Source organism: Acomys minous (assembly GCF_964271855.1).
Source record: "Acomys minous genome assembly, chromosome: 11".
NCBI lineage: Eukaryota > Metazoa > Chordata > Mammalia > Rodentia > Muridae > Acomys > Acomys minous.
The window spans coordinates 75,303,860-75,331,261 of NC_140492.1; the positions used below are offsets into that span (position 1 = coordinate 75,303,860).

At 41.9% G+C, this 27,402-nt stretch overlaps 1 protein-coding gene across 2 annotated transcripts in view; it reads right to left on the bottom strand.

Moving 5' to 3' along the window:
- The window catches only part of PRKDC (protein kinase, DNA-activated, catalytic subunit), a 180,032-nt gene that overhangs the window by 51,528 nt on the left and 101,102 nt on the right, over window positions 1-27,402 (bottom strand). For both annotated transcript variants that reach the window (XM_084802475.1, XM_084802476.1), the window contains 14 exons: window positions 25,669-25,809; window positions 24,323-24,474; window positions 23,389-23,520; window positions 21,681-21,792; window positions 19,918-20,042; window positions 19,676-19,825; window positions 16,124-16,297; window positions 15,178-15,276; window positions 13,880-14,087; window positions 11,570-11,759; window positions 10,000-10,212; window positions 6,376-6,488; window positions 5,204-5,335; window positions 2,676-2,852 (listed from right to left, as the gene is read on the bottom strand). In XM_084802475.1, coding sequence (XP_084658601.1) covers window positions 2,676-2,852; window positions 5,204-5,335; window positions 6,376-6,488; window positions 10,000-10,212; window positions 11,570-11,759; window positions 13,880-14,087; window positions 15,178-15,276; window positions 16,124-16,297; window positions 19,676-19,825; window positions 19,918-20,042; window positions 21,681-21,792; window positions 23,389-23,520; window positions 24,323-24,474; window positions 25,669-25,809 — 2,118 coding nt within the window. The remainder of the gene's footprint in view (window positions 1-2,675; window positions 2,853-5,203; window positions 5,336-6,375; window positions 6,489-9,999; window positions 10,213-11,569; window positions 11,760-13,879; window positions 14,088-15,177; window positions 15,277-16,123; window positions 16,298-19,675; window positions 19,826-19,917; window positions 20,043-21,680; window positions 21,793-23,388; window positions 23,521-24,322; window positions 24,475-25,668; window positions 25,810-27,402) is intronic.

The following is a 27,402-nucleotide window of genomic DNA, read 5'->3' on the forward strand; positions in this document are numbered from 1 at the left end:
AACTGAATTTAAAGCTCTCTCAATAGGAGGAAAATAATGCCTGGTACTGGAAACATCCCATGTTAGTGAGGACATATCTATTTGCAGAAAAAAAAAAATCTACTTCCACCACTTTGTGAGTTAAGTGTAATTCCTTAGTATATTCTAAAGCTTATCCTCATAGACACAGATAAGCAGAGCTCCCACCCCTCATGAACGAAGCCTCTCTTTACAGAAAAATGGAGACCATAACCCAAACTCGCAACCCGACACAACGCGTCAGATGTGACAGACACGTGACAGACGTGGGGAGCCCAGCACCAATGGATACACATACATAAACCCTACATGGTTCCGGGAACATCCCTGAGCCAGAACATCACAAAGGCTGATGTGAAACAGTCTCTTCTAGCAATGGCTGCATAAGCATGACCAGGACAATGCCAATGCCAGCAGACACGCTAACGTGGAGGGGGGTAACTTCATGAGGTCTAATCTTTAATCAAAGAACAAGAAGTAACCAATGGCTGCTGGGGAGGATGAGGCTACGGAAAGTGAGCCACTCCCAGAGATGAGCTCCCTCAATGTCAGCCCCAAAGCCGTGTACACACAAACAATAAAAACAGGCTCAGCAGACTGGACTGACACATTTATGCAGACAAACACATACACCAGATATGCAATTTGACAAGAAAAATCTTCAAAGAAAAAGAGGCTTTCAGTTTCAGACAGGGGAAAGGGATGGGCTGAGACGAAAGAGAAGGGGGAAAGTGACATAATTCCATTTTAATAAAAATGTATCAAAACCGATAAAAATGAAAAAAATTTAAAAGCTTCATTCTTATTTTACTGTATGTGTATATGCCTGTGTGAGTGTATGCCATGTGTATCTGGGTAACCATGGAGAGCAGAAAGCAGTGTTGGTCTCGTACAGCTGCAGTTAGAGGCAGTTGTGAGCCACCGAATCTGGACACTGGGAAATCAGTTCAGGTCTTCTGGAAGAGCAGGAAGCACTATCAACTACTAAGCCAGTTCTCTCCATGTCCTATAATCAATTTAAGGATGAAAGAGTTTTATTTATTTATGTTTACTGTGTATGTATGTGTACACATAAATGGGCAAATGTGCAATGTGCATATTCATGCGGAGGTGATAGGACAACTTGTGGGAGTCAACTCTCTCCTCCATCATGGGGTCCTAGGGACCAAACTCAAGTGATCAGGTTTGCTCACTGAGCTTTCATATTGGCTCAGAAGACATTCCTTAAACATGATATTGACAAGGCCTGGTTAACTAAATCTAGCCAACTGCATAACAGGCTTCAGTTTCTTGTTAGTTCAGAACAGGCCTAAGCCTCCATTCCTCAGAAATGAGCTCCGCAGTCACTGGAAATCCTGCAGAAAGATGGGCAGCCAACCAGAGATGGCCTAGCCACCTGGCTGGAGAAAGGTAAGTTTGCTATTCTGATTGCTTAAGGAAGATTTACTGCTGGCCTGGAAATCTCTTGTCTTATGTTCAACTCATGACCACTGACTCAAGCTTGAGTTTTTTTAGTTTAAATGCTCCAATCACCTAAACTCTTTTGGACTTCCCAAGATGGCTTAAAAAGAGCCTGCGAGCTCACCTCGGGGTCACTGTTGTGCCTAGGTGGTGACCCCAGCATGCTGGGTTTCTGCAGAACAAATACTTTTTGCTGTTTGAATACTATTTAAGTCTGGGGTCTTTCCGTCAGCACACATTCAGGACTCTAACAATCTAATCTGGCAAGTGTGTTTGAGCAACAACTGAAAGTGTACTGATGCTAAGTTCTCTGTTGCTGCTGAGTCTCCTCAGAGAAACTCCTCTGACCTATGACTAGGTATCTGCAATGACAGCCATACCTGGCCCAATAAAGAGGCCACTTACTTAACCTGCCTGCTTACTGCTCTACATAATTTTAATACCTCCATATCACTCAAGGACTACAGCACATCACTTTATTCTTTGTTTTGTTTCTTAGTGACACTTGTGAAGAATGAAAGTTTGGGGTGGCCTGAGTTTTGTTTCTTCATGGCTGTGGCCCCATCACTGAGAACAAAGCTCGGCATATGCTCCATCAACACCTCAAGGTGGGAAAGAATTTGCTGAAATACTACTGAAGGGAAGACAATTAAGAACATAGAGAGGGTTGGGGCTTCAGAAAATGACTTAGTTGTTAAGTTCTGTGCCATGTAAACATACAGTCACCTGACACAGCTCAGATGACTAGGATCTGTGTACAATGCTGAGTACACTTAGAATTCCAGCACTGGAAGGCAAAGAGGGAGCTGGATTACAGCCAATCTAGCTAAGTCACTGAGCTCCAGGTTAAATAATGCACACATTTGGTACAGTATACAAACATTAACTCTCTCTCTCTCACACACACACACACACACACACACACACACACACACACACACACTTTAGTGAAAACTCTAAAGAGACTGGCTAATTACAAGACACAAGTTTGATTTCTAATTATTGCCATATACAAGGGTAAGTTTGGGGAGCAAAAAGAACAATAAATAAATAAATAAATTATATGTGCTCACTTAGAAGAGAAAATCTAAATAATACAAGTAGTGTTAACCACTACTTGTGATGGCATTAGGCACGTGGTGTGGAGCAGAGCAAACAGAACACATGAGCAAAAAGAACTGTGTGCAGACTTTTACCTGGATGCAAGAGATGAAGGGTGGAAAGAATAAGAAAGTGGTGTTCAGGAAACGGTTGAAGTCTTGGAGCAAATTTTGAGTGACGCTTTTTTCAGATGTTGCCCTAAATTTATTCATTTCCTTCAAAATCCCAGAAAACAAGCTGCTGAAGAGTTGTTTTGCAATCATTGGGTCTTTCTGTTAACAAAACAAAACACAACCAGAGGAAAACAAAACACATAAATCAGACCTGAAGGAAAGGTGCTGTAACTCACCAGCACTATTTTAGAGCTTAACTTTAAATACTGGCCATTAAAAACACATACATGCCTGAGTTCAGTACACAAAATTTAAACGGCCTATCACACGGGAGGAGCACCTGGCACTTAGCCAGGCCCCTCTGGCTTGATGTGGATTACGACAAGGCATGGTCACACAGCTGCCCTTCCAAGGGGAAGCAGGGATCCCAGGGCCTCATGCTCTGGGAGACTAACCAGAGTAAGCCGTCAAGTGTTTGGGGCCATGCTGAAAAGACCCGGGAACAATGACTTACACACAGTTCCCTCGCCACAGGAGCACTGCCCTTGATGTATGTATGTAACATGTGCACAGTGAACGTTTCAGAAATATTTCCTAGGTATCTATTCTTGTTTAGTGAAGGTACACATACAAGGATAAAGATGAAAAAAACTACTCTACTTTATAAAAGCAAAGTCAAAAGTCTTGTTTAAACAGCTATAACACTACTATACAAAATTTTAGAACATAATTACACAGAAGAAATCAAGTGATGCTCATAATTAGCCACCCAGAGGGCACTGCCGGATGCTGGTATTTTATCGGTCTGGGTGCTCTTTCATCCAGCACCTGCTGCTTGCATTCAGCATGCCATCAGCAGGTTTGTTGCTGACTACTGATTCCTGCGAGCCATGTAGAACTGCAGCAAATTCTTTAAAGAGGCAAGAAACTAGAGACTTCATTCATGTCCTTATTTCCCATGTATCACTTGTGGAACTTGGTCCATACACAGATAGAACTTCTCACAGGACTGTTGTTACCGTGTTACCATTTTTGTTACTCTCATTTGTTGGTGAATTCTAAGTACTCAGTTCTGTTAGACCAACTACAGAGGTGACAAGTAAAAATACCATCATCTGGTCACACACCTTTAATGCCAGCATTCAGGAGGCAGAGGTAGGGGGATCTGTGAATTCAAAGCCAGTCTTGGTTTACATAGTGAGCTCTAGGACAGCCAGGACGATGAAGAGAGACCATGTCTCCAAAAAATTATATTAAATCAATTAATTGTAATAAACCCAATTAAAATAACAAAAAACCTCAGCAGCAGGCAGCACTGCCTACTGACCCTGTGATAGATATATGTTCCCTTTCCCTTCTTATGTTTCTTGCAAGCAGGCTCCCAATCTGAGAGAGGGAGAGGAGAGAGAGAGAACACTGCACCCTAGCAGTTAAAGCAGTTTCTGGCATTAACACTATTCCATAAGTAAACATTTGTTAAGCAAGGTCCTAGAACTAGAATCGGATAAATCAAGTATTGGACCATCTCTCCTCAAAGAACAGAAGAAAATGCAGTCTTGCCTCTTTAAAACAATGTGCACCGAGGTTTTTTTCTAAGCACAAACGGGATGAGCTGACTGAGACACAACCTTAGGCCTGTAACTTGCCAACAGCATTATACACCATAGCGCCCTCTGGCTTAATTAGGACACAGGAGAGCAGACGCACACTGTGAACCAGAGGCAGCAAGCAGGGCCCTAGAGAACACAGAAATGGAGAGTGCAGGGAGACAGGTGTTTCATTCTTGCTCCACACCAAGGAGCACCTGTATCTTTTGCTTTATATTCCAAGTATTGCTAACCAAGACTATTGGGAGAGTCTGGTGTAAGGCTGTGAAGGAACCTGATGGTAAAAACAACCCTGTAAAAAGCTACGTGACTATGCATGCAGAAAGCTCCACACATGAGTAAGTGGGAAGGAAGGACACTGGATGAGGTCTCTAGCTTCCTGCTGCATTTATATCAAGGTCTCAGTGTTGTAGTATAGTCACATCAACTGTCTCCACTGGAGGAAGCTTGGCAAAGTTACATGTACAATGTTGTTAAAATATATTCTCAATTCAGAATTATTTAGATCAAGAAAAAAGTATGCACGACAATGATCTAAGTGGCTTATCTAGCACTTCAACATTTATGCTGATCTTTTTCCCAATATTTCATTCTGACACTGGGTGGAAAATATACATGTCAACCTGGGCTTAGAGAGCTCCTTGTGGCCGAGAGCACATTTGCCTGACCAGGGCACCAGGGTTACAGCCCACCCCACTTAACTCTGTGTTACGGTGTCCCCATGCGAGAAGAAACAATACAAGTAGGAAGCGGGAGTTAGGATGGTCTTTAAGTCTACCATCTAAGGGAATCACCACCTCTGTATGACCATTTTTTTTTTCTAGAAAGAGTAGATGCCTAAAGCACACAGAGAGCTTCTAATGTGAACATAAGGCATGGCATCTGGGTGGGGGGGGCGCAGACCTGGGCCAGGGCCTGCAAGGGGGTGATCAGACTGCTGTGCTGGATCTGGATGTCAGGAAGGTCGCCGTGACGATAACTTCTGTACAGGACAATCTGGGCACCCTGCTTCGTTTTTAATTCACTCTTGATATCCTATAATCAAGCAAAGAATGAAAACAGATTTCATGTAAGAAACCAAGTGTGCCAAGTGTCGTGGTACATGCTTAGGAGGTAAAACAAGCATAGGAGGTTCAAAGTCATCCTGGGCTACATAGCAAGTTTAAGGCTAGCTTGTACTACCCTGTCTCAAAACCAACCAAACGAAAAGAACCAGTCAACCAACCAACCAACCAACCAAACAAACAAACAAAAAAAAGAAAATCAAGTATGTATGCAGAATGCAATTGCCAGAACAAGTATGATTTTATACATACTACAGTTTGGTCTGTACAAGAAAAGGCCATATTGAAAAATCCGAATCTGAATATCCACTAAAATTATAACTCTGATGGCTAAGTTCCTTCCCAATTCCACAAACAGTAAGCCTCGTCCAAGATCCACACAGTGCCCACTCACTCAGAGTACACTGCTCAGTCACCGGAAGCCCCTTCCCTGGTGTGCTCAGCTTCTCCCTCGTCAGTGCTTCCAGCCTCAGTACTCTCTCTCCACAGACGTGTTCACAGTCTCATTCTGACAGGGCACTTTACAATCGCAGCGTGTCTTTCTGTGTGCCATGTACTGGACCTGACTCCATGAGTCAACCACCCATCTCTTCATGGCTAGCACTTACTGTAATGTCTGACCCTGAGTATCATGCTTCAAACACATTTATACAGTGAATGCAAATGTAAACACATAAACTTCTAACTATCAACATGTCATTCCTAATTATTGGCAGGCATCTTCAGAGTTAAGTGTTTGTTTCACAGACAGCAGACTGCTCTATGCTTTGATATCCTGCCATACATGTCTGCAACCTCTTCTTTGTTTGTAGTCAGGGGCCTTGAACCTGACATCGTGGCTCCTTTCTTACAAGGCATCATGAACATTCTTCATGCCCAGTAATGTCAGAAGGGACCTATGCAGTATGCTTCTGTAACTTTATAGACTAATATTGGACAAAACATATTTATTTCCTTAGTATATTGTCTGTGATCCAATATAAGTATTAAATTCATGAAGAAGATACAAACCTTCTCTCGTTTTTGTTCCACGAGGCCCTTTTTGGCATAGAGCAAACTGAGTTTTTCTTGGTCCTTTAGAAATCGTCTGCGTAATCTCAGAATTTCTGCCCGGCTGGGAGTGCCTGAAGAACAAAAAGATTATAAAGCAGCTTTGGCTGCTCATGGCCAATTAAACAGTATGTGCAGTTCACTTGCATTCTTTCCCAGGATTCCAAAAGTGAAAATGTGTGCTCATCTCTCCTTTTAAATTATAGTTTAGTGACTTGTTAAGGACACAAACCAATAAGGAACAGCAAAGAAGGCAGTGGAGCAATTCTGAACTTTAAAGAACACGGAAGTTTTAACTGTCTCAGAAATACTCAATTAAATGGTAGTTACAAGAAAGGCTCAGGTGCAACCAGCATCTTCCGGGAAGAAAGCAAGGACACAGCAGCAGGTCTGGTGTGAAGTGTGAGATGGAAAAGCAAACAGTGCTGAGAGGACCCTAAAACCTGTGGCTGCCTTTCGCCAGTGGCATCTAAAAGGTAATCATCAAGGTAGAATAATTAGGTCCACAGAAGGTAAGACTCACCATACCGCGGTGAGGAGCCACCCTGGAGAGGGAAGACCTATAAGAAACTTAAGATAAAGTATTTGGCTAGCAAGATGCCTCACTGGGTAAAGAGGCTTGCTGCCAACCCCTGATGACCTGAGTCTGATGCTCTCACACCTAGATAATAGAGAGGATAGACTCCTGGTGTTGTCTTTTGACATAGAGGCATGGCACTTGAATGTAGGCGCCACCCCCCTCTCCTCCTCCTCTTCCCCCCTTCCTCCCCCCCTCCCTCTCTGACACACACAGATACACACAGGAATGCACATTCAAATGTAGCAATCTTTTTTCCTTTTTTATTTTTTTTCAGAGAAGACAAAATATTTATGTTGGGACACAGTAAAATACCAATGTATAATTCATGGAAATTTAGTGATATGCATGTAAAGATCTGAACCTGTAAGCTAAAATGATTATCAAGGTCCACAAGACAAAAACAAAAACAAAAGGAAAACAATGATTATAAACAAAGTGACTCACTCACAAGAATGATGCTGTCAAAGTAAACACTGAGCATCAAGGAGACAGAGACAGAGATATAATTCCACAGAAGATGAGGCCTCAGGCCAAGACCAGGTATAGATATGTCATAAGGAAGGCAAAGACAACAGACAGACTTCAAGTGTCAGTCACGTGAAGCCAGAAGATAATCAACAGTGACAGTATAAAACCGCAGCCTGGGGCTGCGGAGCCAGCTAAGAGTGCCTGCCACTCCTCTAGAGGACCTGAGCTCTGTTCCCAGCACCTATGATGAGACTCATAACTGCCTGTAACTCTAGCTCCAAAAGACACAACACCCACCTCTGGCCTCACAAGGAACCTGTGCACACATAGCACCGACTCTCACAGATGCACACATACACAATCATAATAGCAACAAATCTTAAGACAATAAAACCACTGCTTAGAGTTACTGAAGTAAGCACTAAACTCAGCTAGTAGCGTTATAGGGAACTGCCTTTAGGCTTTGGTTATGTAGCTGCATTTCTTTTTTCCATTTAGGTTTTGAGAAGTGTCTGGCTCTTCAGTTTTTGTGCATATTCAATTGATGTCAATAACTAAAGACACACAAATAAAAATGTGCACGACGGCTGAGGGCGTCACTCAGAGCGGTTGCCTCACATGTGTGAGGCTCCAGGTTTTGTTCCCCAGCACCACAAAAAATAAAATAAATAAAAATATAAGTCAGACCTGGAGATAAATAAAAGACACACCACATACACAAGGTGGTTAAGTTCTACCCTAACACTAAAAAAAAGTCTTTTAAAAAATTATATTTGTAAAGTAAAACTTACACTAAGACAATTTATATTTTAAACTATATTTCTTTTCAATGATGATAAATATGTAGTCTTCATTACACTTTAAGAATTGTTCTCATAGTATATGAAGTATTTTAATACTTTTATAAATATACAAGGGCAGATTCAAATATATTTCAATATATTAGCATTTATTTTACCTTAGATCTTCAGTTTTTCAAAATCCATATATAAAACTCTCAAAGAAAATGTTTCTAAAGAAGTTTTACCTTTTACTTTTCTTAATTTCTGCACAGCCTTGAAATTTCACCAGTACCACACACATGTCTTATTACTGTTGATTACTGTTGAAATGTAGTCAGGGAAACACTGGCAACAACTATTGCACAACTGCTACTACCCTTAGAAGCTGTCCTTAAATCCTACCTTCAGCTCCATCCAACAAAGATGCCAACTGGCCCAGTCCTCAATCACTGAGAATGAACTTGAACACAGTGCCCCAGGGCAGACCTGCCTCTGGCAGTTTGTCAGAGATCACAGCAGGAAAGTGGCATGCGCCTAAGGGTCTTAGATGAGCACGTGATAGTGTGAGGAAGACAACTGAGAAGGGCTTCACTTTAAGTGACAGTCCAACCTCACAGCAAGACCAATGGCTCTGCATTCTAGTGGACCAGGGAGGGCTGTGAAGGCAGAGGAAGAAGGTGGTGAAAGACCGAAGATTCCTGAGAAACAGTCAAGGAAGGAGGAAGGAAAACAGAAAGTTTCCTCGCATACCCTAAAAGTCCATGCTAATACCATAAAGACGGCTACATCTCCTTCTGAAAGGGAACTTTTGAGGACTGCATATGAGCTGTAGACTTGAGACTGAGGTATAAATGCACTAGTTGGGAGTAAAGTCTCAAGCTTTCTTTACTCTTCTGGTTCCTTTTAGCCACATTTGCTTCTAAACTTCTGAATACATATTGATTCCTGCAGGGCGCTCACTGTCTGGGGACTGTTTCCTCTGGGCTTCCCTTCACTCGAGTCTTGTAAAGAGCAGTCTTCTCTCCAGCACTTTCTGTGCTGGCTCTGGAGGACTACCAGACTTTCCGCCTGCCAGGTTTCCCAGTGGCTCTGAAACGAGACCACCCCACCCACCGCCTTCAAGCTGCTAAGGCCCAAGTGACCATGTTTCTGGCTTTGACTGCCAGTTCTCCTCACACTACTTGCTCCCATACAATGTTGCTGAGAGGATCGGAGTCTTGGTGACCAGGCCACATCAAGTAGGCGCTTCCCTCACAGCTCCCCATGCTTCCCAGGGCATGCATCCAGCTGGAGTACATGGGATCCTTAGCATGAACTCTGCCCTCCACACACTTGGCTGAACTAGTTCTGAGTCTCACTTCCCTCTCTTGTCTTCAGCCTCTGAGTGTTTATCTTCCTGCACCGCAGGCTCCCAGGCTCTTCCTAGACACCCATCTTCTGTCTAGTCTTCGCCAATGCTTGCTCCACACTCTCACCCTGACACTGGCTTACCAATTCTACCCCATTTACTGCTTTACCTACTTCAAATGTCCAAAAGGTCACTAAGCGAATGAACCTATTACACACTTAATAGTTGACAAAGGACACCTAAAAACATTTTCAGCACAGTAGGTATCCAAACAGCAATGTGCTTTTCATTAAGGTTTTCAAGGAAATGTGGACAGTCAGAAATATGGTCTTCCCATGGAAGCCTCTGCATTAAAAAAAAAAAAGGGGGGGCAATGCATTTTAAACATGTTTCAACATTTTACTCACCACTTTTCACTTGATTATCCGCCTTGTCACCAGGAAGACCGAGCTTTTTAATCCCAAAGTCAGGTCCTACTGACTTCCATGATGGTCTCTGAGACTTTTCACTCCTCTGATGGGCAAACAACAAGGAGGAAGACAAGGATTCTGGAGGCACCGTGTGATCTGCCAACAGGTCAACGCTGCTCCCGGTTAGCCAATCGAACGAGCTCCTTTCAACTACAACACATGGGACCAGAACAGTGAGGACGCAGCACAGCCTACTCAGTGTAGCAAAACCTGCTGGTAAACATGGTACTAGTCCTGTGCAATAACCTGTGACACTGGGCTGAGGCCAAGGGTACTTGGTGTTTGACTCAGACCAGACTAGGCACCAGAGCCTCAGGACCCTCTAGCAGCTGTAATCAACACTAACAACATGAGCGTCAAAGAATTTCCATGGTGAATATTCAAATTAGTTCCACTTTCAGAAACAACAGAATGTCAAGCAAACTATGTAAAGGAAACTGCTGAAGTGTTGATACAAAACAAGGGGGCTAGAAAGGTAGCTCAGTGTTTAAGAGAACTTGCTGTCCCTACAGAGGACCTGGGTTCAGTTCTCAGCACCCATCTGTAATGCCAATTTCAGGGAATCTACCCCTCCTCTAGCCTCTGCTGGCACCAGGGAGGTACATGCAATATACGGATACATATAGTCAAAACACTTAAACAGATAAAATAAAAATTAATTTTTAAAAAACAGATTAAGATATTTAACTCCGTAATTTATACTATGCATATCAAACCAAAGATTAAACCACTTAGAAAAGAACAGTTTCGTAAACTATTGACATCAGCAAATGAAGCTGGTTTAACGCCACTCTTATCATGAGATAAGACACTTTAAACAGGAGCCAGGCGTGGTGGCACACACCTTTAATCCCAGCACTTGGGAGGCACAGGCAGGCAGATCGTTGTGAGTTCGAGACCAGCCTGTCTACAAAGTGAGTCCAAGGCTACACAGAGAGACCCTGCCTCAGAAAACAAAACAAAACAAAACACACTCTAAACATGACATATTAAAAAGTTTTACATAAAGCCAAACCAAAACAAGCATGTCTAGGTACCATCAGGTTATTATTTTTTCTAAATTAATCCTCTTCTCCCACTTAAAAATTTGTAATGGTGGGTATGGTAGCACATGCCTATAATACCAGCACTTGGGGAGACAGGGGCCGGGGGATCTCTGTTGAGTTCAAGGAAAATCAGAGAGTAACACTGGCCACATCAACCATGTGAAAATAGATAATTCAATAGCATTAACTCCATGGCTACCATCCAGAAACCTTTCCTCTTAAAAAGTGAGGCTCTATGGCTATTTAAATCTATCTTGATCACCTCCACCCAAGCCCCTGACAGCTGCCACTTCCTCTGAGGCTCTGACTACTCTGAAAACCTCTATCTTATTCTCTTTTGACTGACACATCTTCCTTATGGCCTTCGTGATTTATGTTATCACTTTATTTCTCTTACAAGAAATCTATGTTCTTCCAATACAAGTTTCTGCCAAAGGCCAGAGTGTCTGGTAATGTGTTACCTGTGGTTTGTGTTGGGGTGAAATTGTACTGCTGTTGTGTGGCCCGCACTTGCCCAGACTTCTGCCTTCCGTCTGAGAGGGATCCTTCCTGAGTTTGGGCATAGAGAGTACTTGGGGAGGCCTGGGTCTCAATAAACATTGGAGTGAGAATAGTACTTCGAAAACGCCAGTCAGGATCGATGGTATACTCCTATAGAGAAAAGTTTCAAAGAAAATGATGTTCCTCCTGTAGTGACACTGTAATATTTCCATGCTTACCTAGCATGAGTAAAGCTTTAAGCTAAATTCCCAGCACCACAAAAATACACAATAAAAGCCAACTAAAAGCTATTAGTATATATGTATGGACTGTCACTCCAAGAAGAAACTAAGAAAGAACCCTTCTTTATTCTTTTACTTTTTAAATTCTTTTTGATTTTTCAAGACGAGGTTTCTCTGTTGTAGCTTTGGCTGCAACTCACACTGTAGACCAGGCTGGCCTCAAACTCACAAGAACGGCCTGTCCCTGCCTCCAAGTGCTGGGACTAAAGGTGTGCGCCACCACTGCCCACTCCTTCTTTCTGTTTTGAAATAGGTAGCTTAGTCTGGCTTTGAACTCTCTATAACCAAGTATAACCTTCAACTGCTGACCCACCTTGCCTCCAACCCCCAGGCACATGCACCCCCATGCCCAGATTATATGCTGCTGTGAACTGAATCCAAGGCCTCCTACATGCAAAACAAACACTTTACCAATTCAGCTACATTTATAGCCCCTAGAAGAATCTTTTTTTTTTTTTTTAAAGAGACAGTCTCTCTAATGTAGTCCTATCTGATCTAGGACTCTGGCTGACCTTGAACTCGTAGAGATCCACTTGCCTCTGCCTCCCAAGTGATAAGATTAAAGGCGTGTACCACCATGCCCCGCCAGAAGAACTTTTTTGAAACACTTACTTATAAGTGGAAAAAAAATAATCAGAATGGAGAGAAACCATTCTCCTACTCCTACCTTCTATATTAGAGGACTGATGCCATACTTAGCAATGCCAATGGTGCCACAACACAACTACTACTATTCATGACACTCAGATTACCCAAGTGCTAAAAAACAAAAAACAAAAAACAAAACTGTGTATACATTTGACCTTCCAGCTATGTGTATAAGGCATAAATGAAATAAAATGAACTTTACTACTTATGCCTGGGTTAACTCTTAAGGCATCTTACTATGACCCCTCATCATATAACCTTTTTTTTTTTTTAAAGAATCTTTTTTTCCCCCAGCATAAAGAGACTGCTACAGAAATCCATAAATGGTTAAAAATGCAGACGACAGAGCTTGGGATGTTCAATCCCAGCTGACACATCTATGTGGCAAGCCCTGTACCTAAGGCTTGGGAGTCATGGAAGAAGGAGGGTCAGAAAGATGGTAAGAACTAGAAGACCAGGACAGTTGCTTTAAGATTGTGTCTTCTATGCATGACAGGAAAGATACCCATGGCATCAAAGCCTAGAGGAGCCCTGAACAATGACAACATCAGCTGACATGCCAGTGTGGATGGGGAAATCTCTTAAGATCCTAACTCCTAGGTGAAGAGCTACAGACAAGTATGACTGCTTCTCCAAGGATGAGGCCTCTAACTGGTTATCCAATACCAAGTGCTCAGCCCTAAAGACATAAGCATATGAAACAGGTTATATTCATATACTTATATACACACATATACATACACACAGACAAATATTGACATATGTGTGTGCATAACAACACCAACTAAGGGGAAAGTGGCTGTGACTTTGAGAGGCAGCAGGGTATGGGGGTGGAAGGAGCGGAAAGATTGATGGAACATGTGAGGACAGAGGAGAGGGACAGGAGAAAATGGTGTAAATACTATGAAATTCCATACACAAATAAATAAATAGGTAGATAGAGACACATAAATACATCACTATGGGCATGAAAATACTTCAAAATAAAAAAATAATATGAAATCAAAACACTTGTAGTTCCAATAATTTCAGGTAAGGTGTTGAATTTGTACTAGGGAGCACACCAGGTCTTGCTCATTTAAGAAGCACCAGTGCACACTGACTGCTGTGGCTGCTATGAAAAGTTGCGAACTTGATCTGTGACCACAGCAAAGCAGGATGTTATATGGGAGGAGTAGCAGGGAGGTAAGAGGTCCAAGTGGACAAGGAGAGGATGGAGAGCATGGACAGCAGGCAGAAAGGAGCACATGTCCGTGCCTTAGACATAAGTGTGTGCCTATTTTCACCAACAACAGGGAAAACACATAATAATCACCATGACTGGAGGGACAAGCACTTCACCTGAAATTCACATTCTGACAGAGGGTGCTCAAAGATGGGGTTCAGATAATCTGGGCTCATCCTGGTCATTTCAAGCAGGAAATTTGTTGCTAAACTTAAAAAGTGGACTTCGATCTTAGGAGAATATAAAGAATTTAATGCCAACAACCGGTCCAGTGTATTGGATGGTAATCTGGTTTCATGGCTCCAGAAATTCCGAATAATTAATCTGAAAAGTGATGAGAGAAACATGCTCAGGTACCAGCAAATGAAAGAAAGTATTGCCAGCAGTGTTATCTGGGACCTTCAAAGCTTTTCATCCACAGAAATCTTGGTTGAAAGGAAGAACTACATCAAAATATGAGTAAGAATAAGCAGATGATCTGAAGACAAATATCCCCAAAGTGTAGACTGTCTATCCCCCGGAGGGTTTACAACAATGAGAACAGGTACTGACAACGCTAAGACTCAGTCATCTTAACCAACACCAGTAGTAGAACATGTGCCTAGCACGCAAGTCTCTGGGTTATATGCCCAGAATCAAAAGCAAGTACCATAAAAGTCCCTGACTGCTTTGCTAAAACAATTCACTGTAAAAATTACTGTTATAATGTATTTAAAACTTAGTTTACAATCAAGTTAAGGCTGGGAATGCAGGTCAGTTATTTCACTACAGCCTGATAAATGTGAGGCTCTCAGTTTGAACCTTACTATGACCCAGAGAGAAAAACAAAACAAAACTGGTTGGACTTTTCAACAGACAACTACTCAAGAAATTTAAACACAAGTTATTAGAAGTTCAATGAATTTAAGACTGAAGCAAGGAAAAAAAGTAGTATGTCACATCATATTAAAAATGTTGTTCTTTGTTATGTGGTTGGCATATATAAAGATGCTCACATAACCAAGTTAGGACACTGCAGGGGACACTCGCCACTGTTTGTATCTGCACAGGGAAGGAACACTGTATTTTCTTCCTAATGCTAAAGTGCCAAACATGTCATGTAACCTTGATATGTATAATATGATTTTAACTGTTTGTGTCGAATGGGAAACACAACAGTTGTTTCAGCTTGAAAAGCTTTAACTAACTCACTGCATAAGCACTTTGTCCTAACCACTTTTTCACGAGTTTGATTTCGAAATAACCTGTCAGGATTTAAAAATCTTATTCTTCACAATGTGATTAAAATACATTTTGCTAAGGCTTACAAAACGCAGGAAACAGAGAGAATGAGGATATCAGAGTAAACCCTTTGACCTAGTCTAGAGAGCAGTAACCTAACCCTGATCTAGTTTAGCCCAGAGGAAGCACACACTGGAGTCCAAGGTTCTCATCCATCAGGCCTTGAATCAGCACATCTTTTGCCAGTTTAAATATTTCCTGGGAGTCTTCATCCCTTTGACTTTCTGGATCTCTGTGGGAGAAGAATAACAGAATGTTAGTACTCTGCTCTGCTCCAAGCACACAGTCTGAACTAAAGCCAAGGTAGGTTTGCGCGAGACCGAAGCACAAGGCAGGGTAGCAGAACTGCTGGAGGTTGAGAGAGACCAGGGCAGGCCTGCCTTCTGTGCCTGAGTCTTGTTGCCGCGGCAGGTACTGCAGGATGACACTGCCTGGGAAATGTCTCTTAAAAGTAAGTCATATGCTAAAAACGGACTGTGTGTGTACACTGGCACGCGCACGTACATGTGCCATGTGTGTGCAATGCCTGCAGAGCCTAGATGGCACCATGGGAGCTACCTGTCATGGAAATGGGAACCGAACTCTGAACCAGCAGCAATCCCAACTGCTGAGCTCTCTCTCCAGTCCCAACTCAGACATTGCTAACTCTCTATTTCCTACATATTCATGAAACACTTCCAAAAAAGGATAATTCAATATATTGAAATAAACTTGTTTCAATTATTAGGCATATTATTAAAAATGCTTTCTTATATTCCAAATACTAAAGGTACCCACATACGCCCTTCAGAAAAAGTGACTGCAGGCCTAGGGAGACGCTTCAGTGGGGAAAGCAGTTGCTTTACAAGCACATGGAACTAAATTCAAATCCCCAGAGCCGATGCACAACTGGGCAGTCTCTTTAGCCTGGTGCGCACAGTAGCCAAACAGAGACAGCATTGAAACAAGTGGGAGAGGGCCAAACCCTGAGCCTGTCCTCTGATCTGTGTAATCACACATATGCACATACACTGTGCACATACACCATGCATATACATACGAGATTTTTAAAGCGATATACTACACAGTGAATGGCTAACCTGTAATTGTCATGAATCCACATAAGAATATTATACATCTGTTCTCTACACACTGAAGAAGGATGGGAAATAAATTCCATAACAGGATTCAGAAGTTCTCGGAGTTCTACTGGTTTTAATTTTGCCATCATCTTATAAACTATATCCAAACACACCTTTTGTCTTTCATCGTCTCTATAATAAAGAAGAGTTTTAGTATCACATACATTTAACAGTGTTTATCATACCTTTGAAGTCTGACAAGCAACATTTTCTTCTCGTTCTAAAGTTTCAAAAGTTGTTATAATTCACAACACTACATTTAACATCTACTAGTGAAAGAATAATGAAAATGTGGCACATATAGACACATACACAACAAAATTTGATTCAGTTATAAAGAAAAACGAAATCATGAAAATGACTGGCAAATGCACTGTACTAACTGAGCTAAGTAGAGCCTCTGAGACGACAGCTGTGTGCTCTCTAGTGAATGGACTCTCGCTTCAAAGCTGGGGGGGCGGAGAGGAAGAGGCCTAAAGTGAGGTGTGGACAGAAAAACACTGATCTAAGAAGCACACAGCATGGGGTCAGGGTCAGGGCTAGGAGGAAGGGGGGGGAGGAATACTAGGGGTGAAAGTTTAAGAGGGCTAAGATGAGAGGATGGGGCACAGGAGAGAGTTTGGGGGTGATTTACCAAACCAAACATGTTACAGGAAGCCTTACGGAAACTTAGTACTTTGCAAATTAATTAAAAAGTAGGGTTTTTGTTTGTTTGCTTGTTTTGGTTTTGCAAAACAGGGTTTCTTTGTAAAGCCTTTGCTGTCCTGGAACTTCCTTTGTAGATTAGCGTAGTCTTGAACTCACAGAGATCCATCTGCCTCTGCCTCCCAAGTGCTGGGTTTAAAGGCATGTGCCACCACCATCCCCAAAAGCAGATTTTTAAAAAAGAGTTTGAATGGAGGTACACTGGATGGGTGACAATACTGCTTAAATATGTAAGTGAAAATCCAAGTGGCAGGCGTAGGCTACCTCCCTATGCTGTGATGGTCAAGGATGCTCTAGAAAACGTTAGAATACTACAAGTTGTTGCTAGTATACTTAGTTGCCCACTAGAACTAGATGGTAAGACTCTACTGCTGAAATATCATACACTTCTATTACAGGACATAGAGAAATTAAACTGGACCTGACTTACAAACTTCCTCCCTACTGGCTAGCTTTTATAGTTCTGGAAGGTGCTATGCTACCCAGGCCACTGAAGAAGAAGAGTTACCATTGGTTCTACCCAACATGTAGTAGTAGTAGTAGACTCCACATGTAAGGCAAGATGTGGCCAATGGTACAAGACTGTATGAATGCTACAGGGCTAAATCAACTGCTTTCTGATGAGTCTGAGGCCTGCTCATAAGAAGGAATCCATGCCTGTACTATAAACCTTGTCAAAAGCTCATTGCTATGGAGGTCATAGGCCCTAGGGGAAAACTTATACTTTGTTGTTTTAAGAAATAATAGACACTATCTAAATATTTATGTTTGAACCCACAGATTAATGACGCCCTCAATCTTGGCCAGAAAAGTTTCTTTTTGTAATAGATAATAGTTAATACAGACTCACAAATGGTCAACGTGCTCAGAAATGACTGTTGTTGGTTAGTCCTAACCAGGATAGCTACATGGCCCCGCCCCTCCTGCCCAAGTATTGGGAAGCATCATTGACCAAGAGTAGAAAGACCATTAAGAACCACAGGACAGGGAAGAATGCTCACGGAAGCTATCCCTACTTGCACAAGACTGAACCTATGACTACGCTATCATTGGAAGCTATGGGGGAGCTCATGACATTCCACCCCTAGCTGAGAAATAGTTGATAGTTAGCAGTTTCTGGGGGAGATGAAGCAATTTTTTTTTCCAGTGGTACAATCATTAATAAGGTGCTCATAACCTAGTAAGTAACTCCACATCCATGTAACATACAAGTTAAACTCCATGGACTATTTAAAAGGTGAGGCGAGCGAGCAAGAGAAAATATGAAAGATGGAGTGGAGAGGCATATTAGTAAGATGGTTCTACTGGCAACGGAAAGAGAACAACGAGGATTGGGAGTGATTCTTATCAAAAGACATTATATATAGGTGTGTGTGTGTGTGTGTGTGTGTGTGTGTGTGTGTGTGTGTGTGCGCGCGCGCGCACGCGCGCGCGCGCCTGGATGCAAAACTGTCAAAGAATACATAAAAGCTACTTTAAAACAGGAATCATAAAAGTCTACCACATACAACTGAACAGCTCTCCTACCACAAGTAGTCACCCAGGAAGAAACTGATGAGTTCTAGGCACATGCAACCAGGAAGACGAGAATGTAAGACTGTGAATCTGAGTGATTAACAGTCAATGGGAGGCTTGAAGCATTCATCCAAAACATCACAACAAAAAATCCAGGGTCAGATAACATCATGGATAAAGCACACTGAATTTTTGTAGAGGTGAGAAAAGAAAGGCGGACTAGTTTATTCATAGTAATGTTAATTTCTTAGTTTTAACAATTGTGATTGTGATTGTGATTACCATGATCACATAAAAGGAGAACAGGTGAAGGATATCTGGGAATTTTGTACAGTATCTTTTAATGTTTTTTGTAGCTACAAGATTATTTCAAAATAAATTTCATTTAAAGAAACCGATGGTAACAGACAAAATAAGCTAAAAACATGAAGGGCTTGGGACAAAAGCACTTCAGGTGTAATATAGTATGTCAGACAGTGATCTAAGTGCGCCTGAGTCCTAAACCAGCAAAAGTGTACTTCCTTATCTGAGGATCTCATCCTGTTCCTGAAAGCAGTTAGCTTTAAGCATGTACTGAAGGCGAGCAGAGCATAATGACACTCACTGTTCGTTAACAGAACATTCCGTTCTTACCAGTATTTTATTCCTGTGAGATACATAAAAGTCACAAATGTAGGAGGACAGAGAAATAAGGGGGCAACTGCTCTATTTTAAAATTACTTTCTACTCTATTGCAACTTTGAAAAGATATAAACAATTTTGGCATAAGAAGACTCTTGGGGGCTGGAGAGATGGCTCAGTGGATAAGAGCACTGTCTGCTCTTCCAGGGGTCCTGAGTTCAATCCCCAGCAACCACATGGTGGCTCACAACCATCTATAATGAGATTTGAGGCCCTCTTCTGGCACACAGGTATACATGCAGATGTTACGCTTATACATAAAATAAAATCTTTAAAAAAAAAAAAAAGGCTCTTGCCTGTCAAAATAAGTATAGAACCAAAAGCCATGCACAAATCAAACGATAGCCCAAAGTACCACATTACAACAGTGCTATTCATTTGTGTGAGCAATATGCAAGGATGAGACTGGATGTGGCTATCCGAGGCTCCAGAAACGGAGGGGCTGTGATCGGCTCATGTCACTCCTACATTCTTATCACTTTTACCTCTCGAGTTGACATTTCACAAATACGCTTCTCGTGAACATCCGTAGTTAAAGGAGATACACAGCCAAGTGAATATTTTGTGATCTAGTTGTATTCTAGGCAGCGAGGCCTGATATTCACTTACCTATGTCTCATGACTTGAAGAAAATCCTTACTCTTTAACTCTAAGTACAGGCCTGTAATCTCCTCTGCTCGACAAAGCACGACTTCCAGACAAAGCGTCTTCATTACTCCATGAAATTTTGGCAGCAGGAAGAACAAAGCATTCAAGAACCTGGGTAAGTGGTGGAGTTCATGAGAAGATACATCCTGATACTCCCCCTTACCACCTACCCGTATGTCATACCTCCTGGTATTGTCCCTTACCTGTCAGCAAGAGGAGGGAAGCCCTTCACTACTTTGTTTAAGCATACAATAAATTTGTCTTCCATACTGTTTTGATGTTGCTTTAGTTGTTTTACAACCAGTTCACATACTGACTCTGCTAGCACCTGAAAAATTAAGTTTCCTTTCAAACACACAAAAGTGGAACATTATGTTAAGTGCTGAAACTGAAATGTATTTTAATTAAGTTGATCCAAAGAAGATGTTCAAGGTTATGATCTGTGCTATGATCCAATGCTCTGCGTTCCCTCTGACATAAAAACATTGCAAGTCCTCTAAAAAGATATAATTAGTTTTAGTTTGATGTTTACCCAATACAGTTCAAGATACATTTTATGTTGGGTACCTTGGTTAAATACTCACACTGAACTCTAGCTCAAAAGACTCCATCACAGCCTTTCTACACACATCACAGTCTGTTTATCATTCATTATTAACTGCTGTATATTGTAGGTTCCCTCTCTCAGAGCAGAAATGTGGCCTATGTTCCCAGCTGTGTCTCTAGGGTCTAGAACTAACGTCGAAGTCTTTATAAGCAAGTACTCAGTGTAGATAATGTACTCCAGGAAAACTTGTGTAAGTCATGAAAATACTCATTTCATTTGTGTCTCCTCACAAATACAGAAGATCATTATAATTGTTTAAAGGCATGAAGGTTAAATGAATAGTTTTTCAACACAAACTTACTATATCTTTTAGGGCTGAGACGCCAGATCAGCATGGAGTAGTGCCTGGCCTAAGATGGATCTTTTCATTGAAAGTATTTAATCTGGTGATAGGATGAGATGGTCAGTTTATCAAGTGAAAAAAGAACAGTATGGATTAAGCAAAGAGAAGACACACTCCTGATGAGCGCCAGCATGAGGGTGTTGAGAGTGGCTTGGTGGAGAGACTTGGAGCCACCATATTTAGGTTTCATTTCATCTTTCAGATTCTTACACTAAACCCATACAAAATTTAATTCATAAAACAATGTAAGCCAAAGTATATGTTAAGCAGAAATCTGAGAAGTGAGAAAACAGAACTAGGACTCCACTGTGACTTCCTAATATGTGGTGAAGAGTAAAAAAATAAAAAATAAAAAAAATAAAATTACACATTTAAACCTAACAATCAAGGACATTAAAATCATGTCCTAACAAGGTTATCCTTAGGTTCTTACCTACATTCATTTTGTTTTGTGACTAATAAGTCAAAAACATTTGTGTGATCACAGTCTTAGAGCTATCTGTTGGGGCCTGGTGGGCTCAGCAAAAGGTACACTACTAATGTCAGTGATTCTCCATCTCCCAAATCTTATCATTAGCCAATGAATAGTTCAGAAGTAAAGTGTGTGGCACTATGAGCCCTTCCGTGACTGCTTGCTAATAAGCTCGGTGCAAACCACTGTTGATCTGAGTTAATGATTACGGCAGTTTTAATGATGCTAGGGAATGGCATTTCCTAGCCCTCTACCCTCTCTCCCAGTCTTGTACACTTCCTTTCACCCTTTCACACTGTCCCTGGGCCCTAGGAAGGAGTGGCACAAGCAGAAAGCAGCAGGAACTCCGCTTCAGTGCTGCTGGATGGGCGGTGTCCTGTGCACTCGAGGCAAGTGCATTCCACTCCCCCACACATCAGTCCCTACACAGCATCCCAGCACGAGCAGTGCGGTGCCAACAGGAGGCAGTGCCCTACTGTCCCCCACTTTGCCTCAAGGAGGATACAGAGTAATCACAATCACCAGTGTGCTGTGCAGCACTCACATGTTTCCTCTCAGTAAGATGTTGAAGAGTAAGTCCTAGAACTTCTGCTGCAGCTGCATAGACTTCTTTATACTTCACAAAGGACATGTTATTCACTAAAGCTTCAAAATACCTAAAAAGAACAGAGAAAATGGCATAAAACAATCCACTGTGATGTTTGACACAAAAATGTAACAATCCTCCTCCTCATGTCGCATAGGCAAATTGAGAAAATATAAATATAAAATGTGACGCTAATTACTTAAATATAGATTTAAATGTGCATGAACATAGATAGATGGGCTCAGGCTTCATAATGATGAATGTCTACTGTCCATCCCAGGTCATCACTGCAGTAGGAAAGATGCACTAAACCCTGTGGCCACAGCAGAAAACTGCAGGAGAAAAAGGAGGAAACATCTAAGACTAGGACTTCCTGTCATAAGCCATCTACAGGCAAACAATGCTCACAGCGGGAAAGGTAATACTCAAAAAACAACACATTAACTCTTGGCCTTTATAGCCTCTTTGCGGTAAGTCCTGGTGAGGAGCTTAGCTACTGGCTGCCTTAGGTCTGAACCCACACTATCGACAGCAACAGTGTGAGCCAATCAGAATTGAAATTGCACGCTACCACCACCACCACGCCAGATGGAGTGCATGGCTAAACCTGGAATGTCATATGGACATCGACTGAAAAAATCCTAAAGAGAAGGGCAAGGAGCTAGGCACGGTGGTACACATCTTTAATCCCAACACTTGGACAGACAGGCAGGGGGACCTCTGTGAATTTGAGACCAGACTGGTCTACAAAGCAAGTTCTAGGCAATCCAGAGAGACCAATAGACTTTGTTGTGCTGTAAACTAACTGGCTACAGCCTCTTTCCTCCACATATCACACGACCCCATTCTGAATATGTGCTCACCATCATTTAAGACAGGATGAACACCAAAGACTCTAATGTTAGTATTGAGGGCAATGACAAGCATATCCCAGCAGCTGGCTGGCCATCCAACATGGATGAGGGCAAATTTCAGGTTCAGGGACAGCATTGGTCTCAAGGGAACAAAGCATAAAGTAATGAAGAAAGGAGGGAGGGAGAGGGGGGCTGCAAGGAGGGAAGGGTGGGAGAGAGAGGGGGTTACAGGGAGGGAACGAGGGAGGTAGAGAGGGAAAGAGGGCGTGAGGAGGAGGGGGTGCAGGGAGGGAAAGAGAGGGCGGTGTGGGAGAGAGAGGGAAAGTGGGTAAGAGAAGGAGGGAGGAGAGGAGAGGAGAGATAGAGGGAGATTAAAAAGAAAGGAAAAAGAAAATACCTAACAACTTCTGTTTATAGATATACAGAAAAGCACTATTTAATGTAATTGTTTCATTACACTTACTTATTTAGTATCTTTAGGCCACAGCATATGTGGAGGTCTGGGAACAACTCGGGAGAGCTGATTCTCCTCTATCATGTGGGTCCCAGGGACTGAACTCCATCCATCAGGCTTGGCTGCAAGCACCTTTGCTCTTGAGCCATCTTGCTAGCTCCAATTAATTTTTTTTTAACTTACATTCCTTCTTCACTTTAGATATATTTCTCCTTCCAAATGGCATATACACTCAGGCTTATAATTTTAGCTGCAAGAACTTCTAATATCGGCCTGGTCCTTAGATATATTAGTACTACATCTGAAAATAAAATCTAGAGACTCTATGAAAGAATAAAACAAAAAGTACAGTACTTACTTGGTACTTGTTATATCACATTTTGGGTCATAGGGAGGCAAGTTATTAGCTATTACAATGCCTAATAATTGAATTCCTACAGAGTTATCCTTAGAATTTGGGTCCTTATGGGAAAATTTTTCAAATATTAACCTGTAACACAGCATAGGGGAGAAATCATAGGTAGTTACACAATGAATGAGAAATAGGAAGAAAGAGCATTTCCTAGAGTAAACTTTTGGCTAAATAGTACGAGGAACACTTGGCCCTTTCCTGTTTCTACCCTGTTTGTCAACACCCACTTGCCACTTCTTACCTACTCTCATTATTTGTCCCAATCCTGTCAGTTAGTAGTTAACTTTTTCTGAAAGTTTTAGCTTGCTTTAGGCAAGGTTAATGGCATCAAACTAAGCCTATGAGTTACCCTAGGCGGGGGCAGTGCAGGGCAGTCACGCCAGCTGCCCAGTGTGGAGTGAACGTGACGGGAGGGCTGAAAAAGACACTGGGAACCACGGGAGGCACCGAGCATCCAGAGGCGCTTCTGGTGTCAAACTCTGGAGTTGTGGTTTTATCAATAGCAAACTTTACCTTACAAATGGAATCTATTTCATTTATTACTATGATTATTTTTGGTTTTGGTAATCCCTTAAAAATTATATTCCTGACAATTCATATAATTTTACTTCATTGAGGTTGCCATTTAAAACTTGAGCTTTGAAGCCGGGCGTGGTGGCACATGCCTTTAATCCCAGCACTCGGAAGGCAGAGGCAGGTGGATCACTGTGAGTTCGTTGCCAGCCTGGTCTACAAAGTGAGTCCAGGACAGCCAAGGCTACACAGAGAAACCCTGTCTTGAAAAACCAAACCAAACCAAACCAAATCAAACCAAACAAAAACAAAACCTTGAGCTTTGACCTTTTTCTAAGCAATACTGTAAACACTAGCAAATCCCTACCCGTAAGGGATGGAAAGGCAGTCCTTCCAGCATTCCACGAGCGTTTTAATAATTTCAAGGTTGTGTCTGAACACAGCTCTTTTGGGATGGAAGACTTCTTTCATTAGAAAGTGAAGCAATCGATTTGCTAACACTTCATCCTTAGGGACCCCCTGAAAACACATTGAAATGTTTTAAGACATATAACATTCCATTCTGGAAGAACATCTCACCCTACCCCCATTTTGCTACTGTTTTGAAACAGGCTTCCATGTAGCACAAGCTAGCTTAAACCTTTCTATATAGCTGAGGTTGCCCTTGAACTAGTGAACCTCCTAGCAGTACCTTGGAAGTAGTGGAATTATAAGGATGCACTGCCATGCCTAGGCTTCGCAGTAATCCAGATACCCAGCTCTAAAAGAAATCGAGCATTTACACGAGGAATCTAGTTTCTGGTTAAACCACATGTGGTTTTCAGTGCTCACTACAGACATCATCACTTCTTGGAAGGTGCCAAGGATGTGGATGCTTAGGTGTGGGCACAGTCGATGCACTGCGGCCTCAGGGGGAGCTACAGTCGGGGTTCACCACAGTCGGGGGCTCAGGCCCTGGTTGGCCATGCTGTTTGTATTGTTGCTCAGAGATCCACTTCCGGCTCTGAGGTCCCTGACAGAGGTCCTCTCCAGGTACCTCCACTGAGACGGGATATAAGGTGGCAAGGGAATCAGTCAAACGTGTTTCACTAGGAACTTCCATACTTTGGCTCTCAGCCCTTCTCTTGCCTCCCTCTATCTGAGTCAATGAAATCAACACAACAGGAACATCCAGACACAAACACATGAAAAAGCTACACAAGTATATATTAAGGATGGTACATGTGATGAACTTATGTGAAACTCTTTGTATACTACCAGAGCTCATGTTTCCAAATCAAAGCTCTCCACGCCAACCTACTACGGAGTGCACCAGCTGCTCTAAGAAGTGTTGTGCAATGGCAGTTACTTGGCCGTCACTCTTAACAATTTCACAGATAATAATCAACACTGTGAAAAATCAATAAGCTAACAAGTAAGCGCCCCCAAATATAGGGACCTGAAGCACAGAAGATGTCCTCAATTACAGAGACAATCTTAACTTAATAGTTTCTAATTTCCCAGCAATTAAAAGCAATAAACAAAACAAACCTCCAACAGCTTAGTAAGAAAGGCAAGGGCAGTGGACTACCAAGGTAGACAAAAGTAAGCAGTGACACAGGAGCGTAGGTGCGTTATAGTAGTGAACTACAGCTAAGCAGCAGCATCTGCAATCCCACAGTAGGGCATCAGCACGGAATGCTATTACTACATAAGAGACACAGTGTTGTTCACCGTAGGTGTGGCCATGCCTGTCCAGGAGAGAACGGTGACTACTATTTCCACCACCATGTAGTGAACTCCTTCTCCACTGTTCTCAGAAACAGCCAGCTGTAGCAAGGGGCCGAGCCAGTGCTTTGCGTAAGGGCGAAAGACCTGAAGAGAGAATTTAAACGCCAAGTATAGATAATTGTTCTCAAGGCTGGAGTATTAATACAAAAAATATATTCTCCCTCAGCTGGTATTTTATGACTTCCATTTACAAAAGCTAATAGGATTCAATTTACACTGAATCACCTCAAGAACTCTTAAATAACTCAATGGAAATAGACTGAGTGCATCTCACTACTTAAACTCAATAATTCTGTCCTAGTAATATATAGTTACAGAAATTATGCACATGCATAAAAATGAGAAATAAGGTTATGACAATCAGAAACACAAGTATGTAAATATTTTAATTTCTTCCTATGTTTTGTGTCACTCTGTTCTAAACAACCCCTATTTCCCCCCCTTTAATTTTTGGAGATAGGGTTTCTCTGTGTAGCCTTGGCTGTCCTCGAACTCACAGAGATCCTCTTGCTGCTGCCTCCCTGAGTTCTGAACTAAAGGTGTGCACCACCACACCCAGGTAATAAACACATATTAGAGATCTCTGGCATCTAAATAAGCATATCCATACACTAAATTCCAATGAATTATTTTCGAAATTGCAGAATGCCATTTTGGTGGAGAAAACAGAAGACTATAATCCAAACTATATTCTTAATTTTTCCATCTTCTCCTTTTCAAGGATATGCCCATGAGAAGAAAAGTATCTAGCATACTTTATGTATGTAGTTTTACTATAACTGTACACATATAAAATCCTTTATTATTGTATTACAGTATAGCAAACACCTAAAGGCTGAAATGTTAAAAACCTATGGAAATGTAAGTTAGTTCTGTAACGTGGAACTCTCTGGGTTATATCCTTTGGAATACGGGCTCCAGACACAAGTACAGCAGGTTCTTGGGACTTGCCCAAGAAATTTCTCAGGCCTTCACCTTCACTCCTGTAAATGCAGGGTGGCAGTGTAAGAGGCTTTCCTATTAGCTCCAAGAAATCAAAGAATGCCCAATAATGGCAGCTATTAAATCAGCATGTGGAATAAAATGAACTAGAAATCATTTATGGTCCCAAATATTATGGGCTGAACTGTATGCTCCCCCAAAATCTGCTGTCCTCAAAAACCTTTCAGAAAATGGCCTTATTTGGAGATTGCACAGGTAATTAATCAAAATGAGGCATTAAAGTAGGCTGCAATCTCACACACTGAGTCCTCAAGAAAAAGATTTGAAGACAGAAACAGCATGGAGGGGATGTGAACGTAAGAACACCAATTCCATGTCGAAAATGCCTGGTGTCAGTACAGGATCAGAGGCACCAGACCCGAGACACGGGACCTTGGACGGCTGGCCTGCGGAGCCATTGTACAAGCCTCACTGTCATCTTGGGACAGAAGTACTTCTGGTGGCAAGAATATCTTTCTGACATGTGTTATATGCAGAAAACTAATACTTTTACCTACTGCCTAGATAAAGATAGCATTTTACATATAGTTAACAGGAGAGTTTTCACCTATTTATCTGCAACAGTGAATAAGGCTTACAGCCTTAGAAGGGAGCGAAACATGCTGTAAAGAAAGTTCACTTCTAACTCCAGACAACAGTTTGAGAAAAGGGTTTCAAAAAACTGTCTAAATGTTG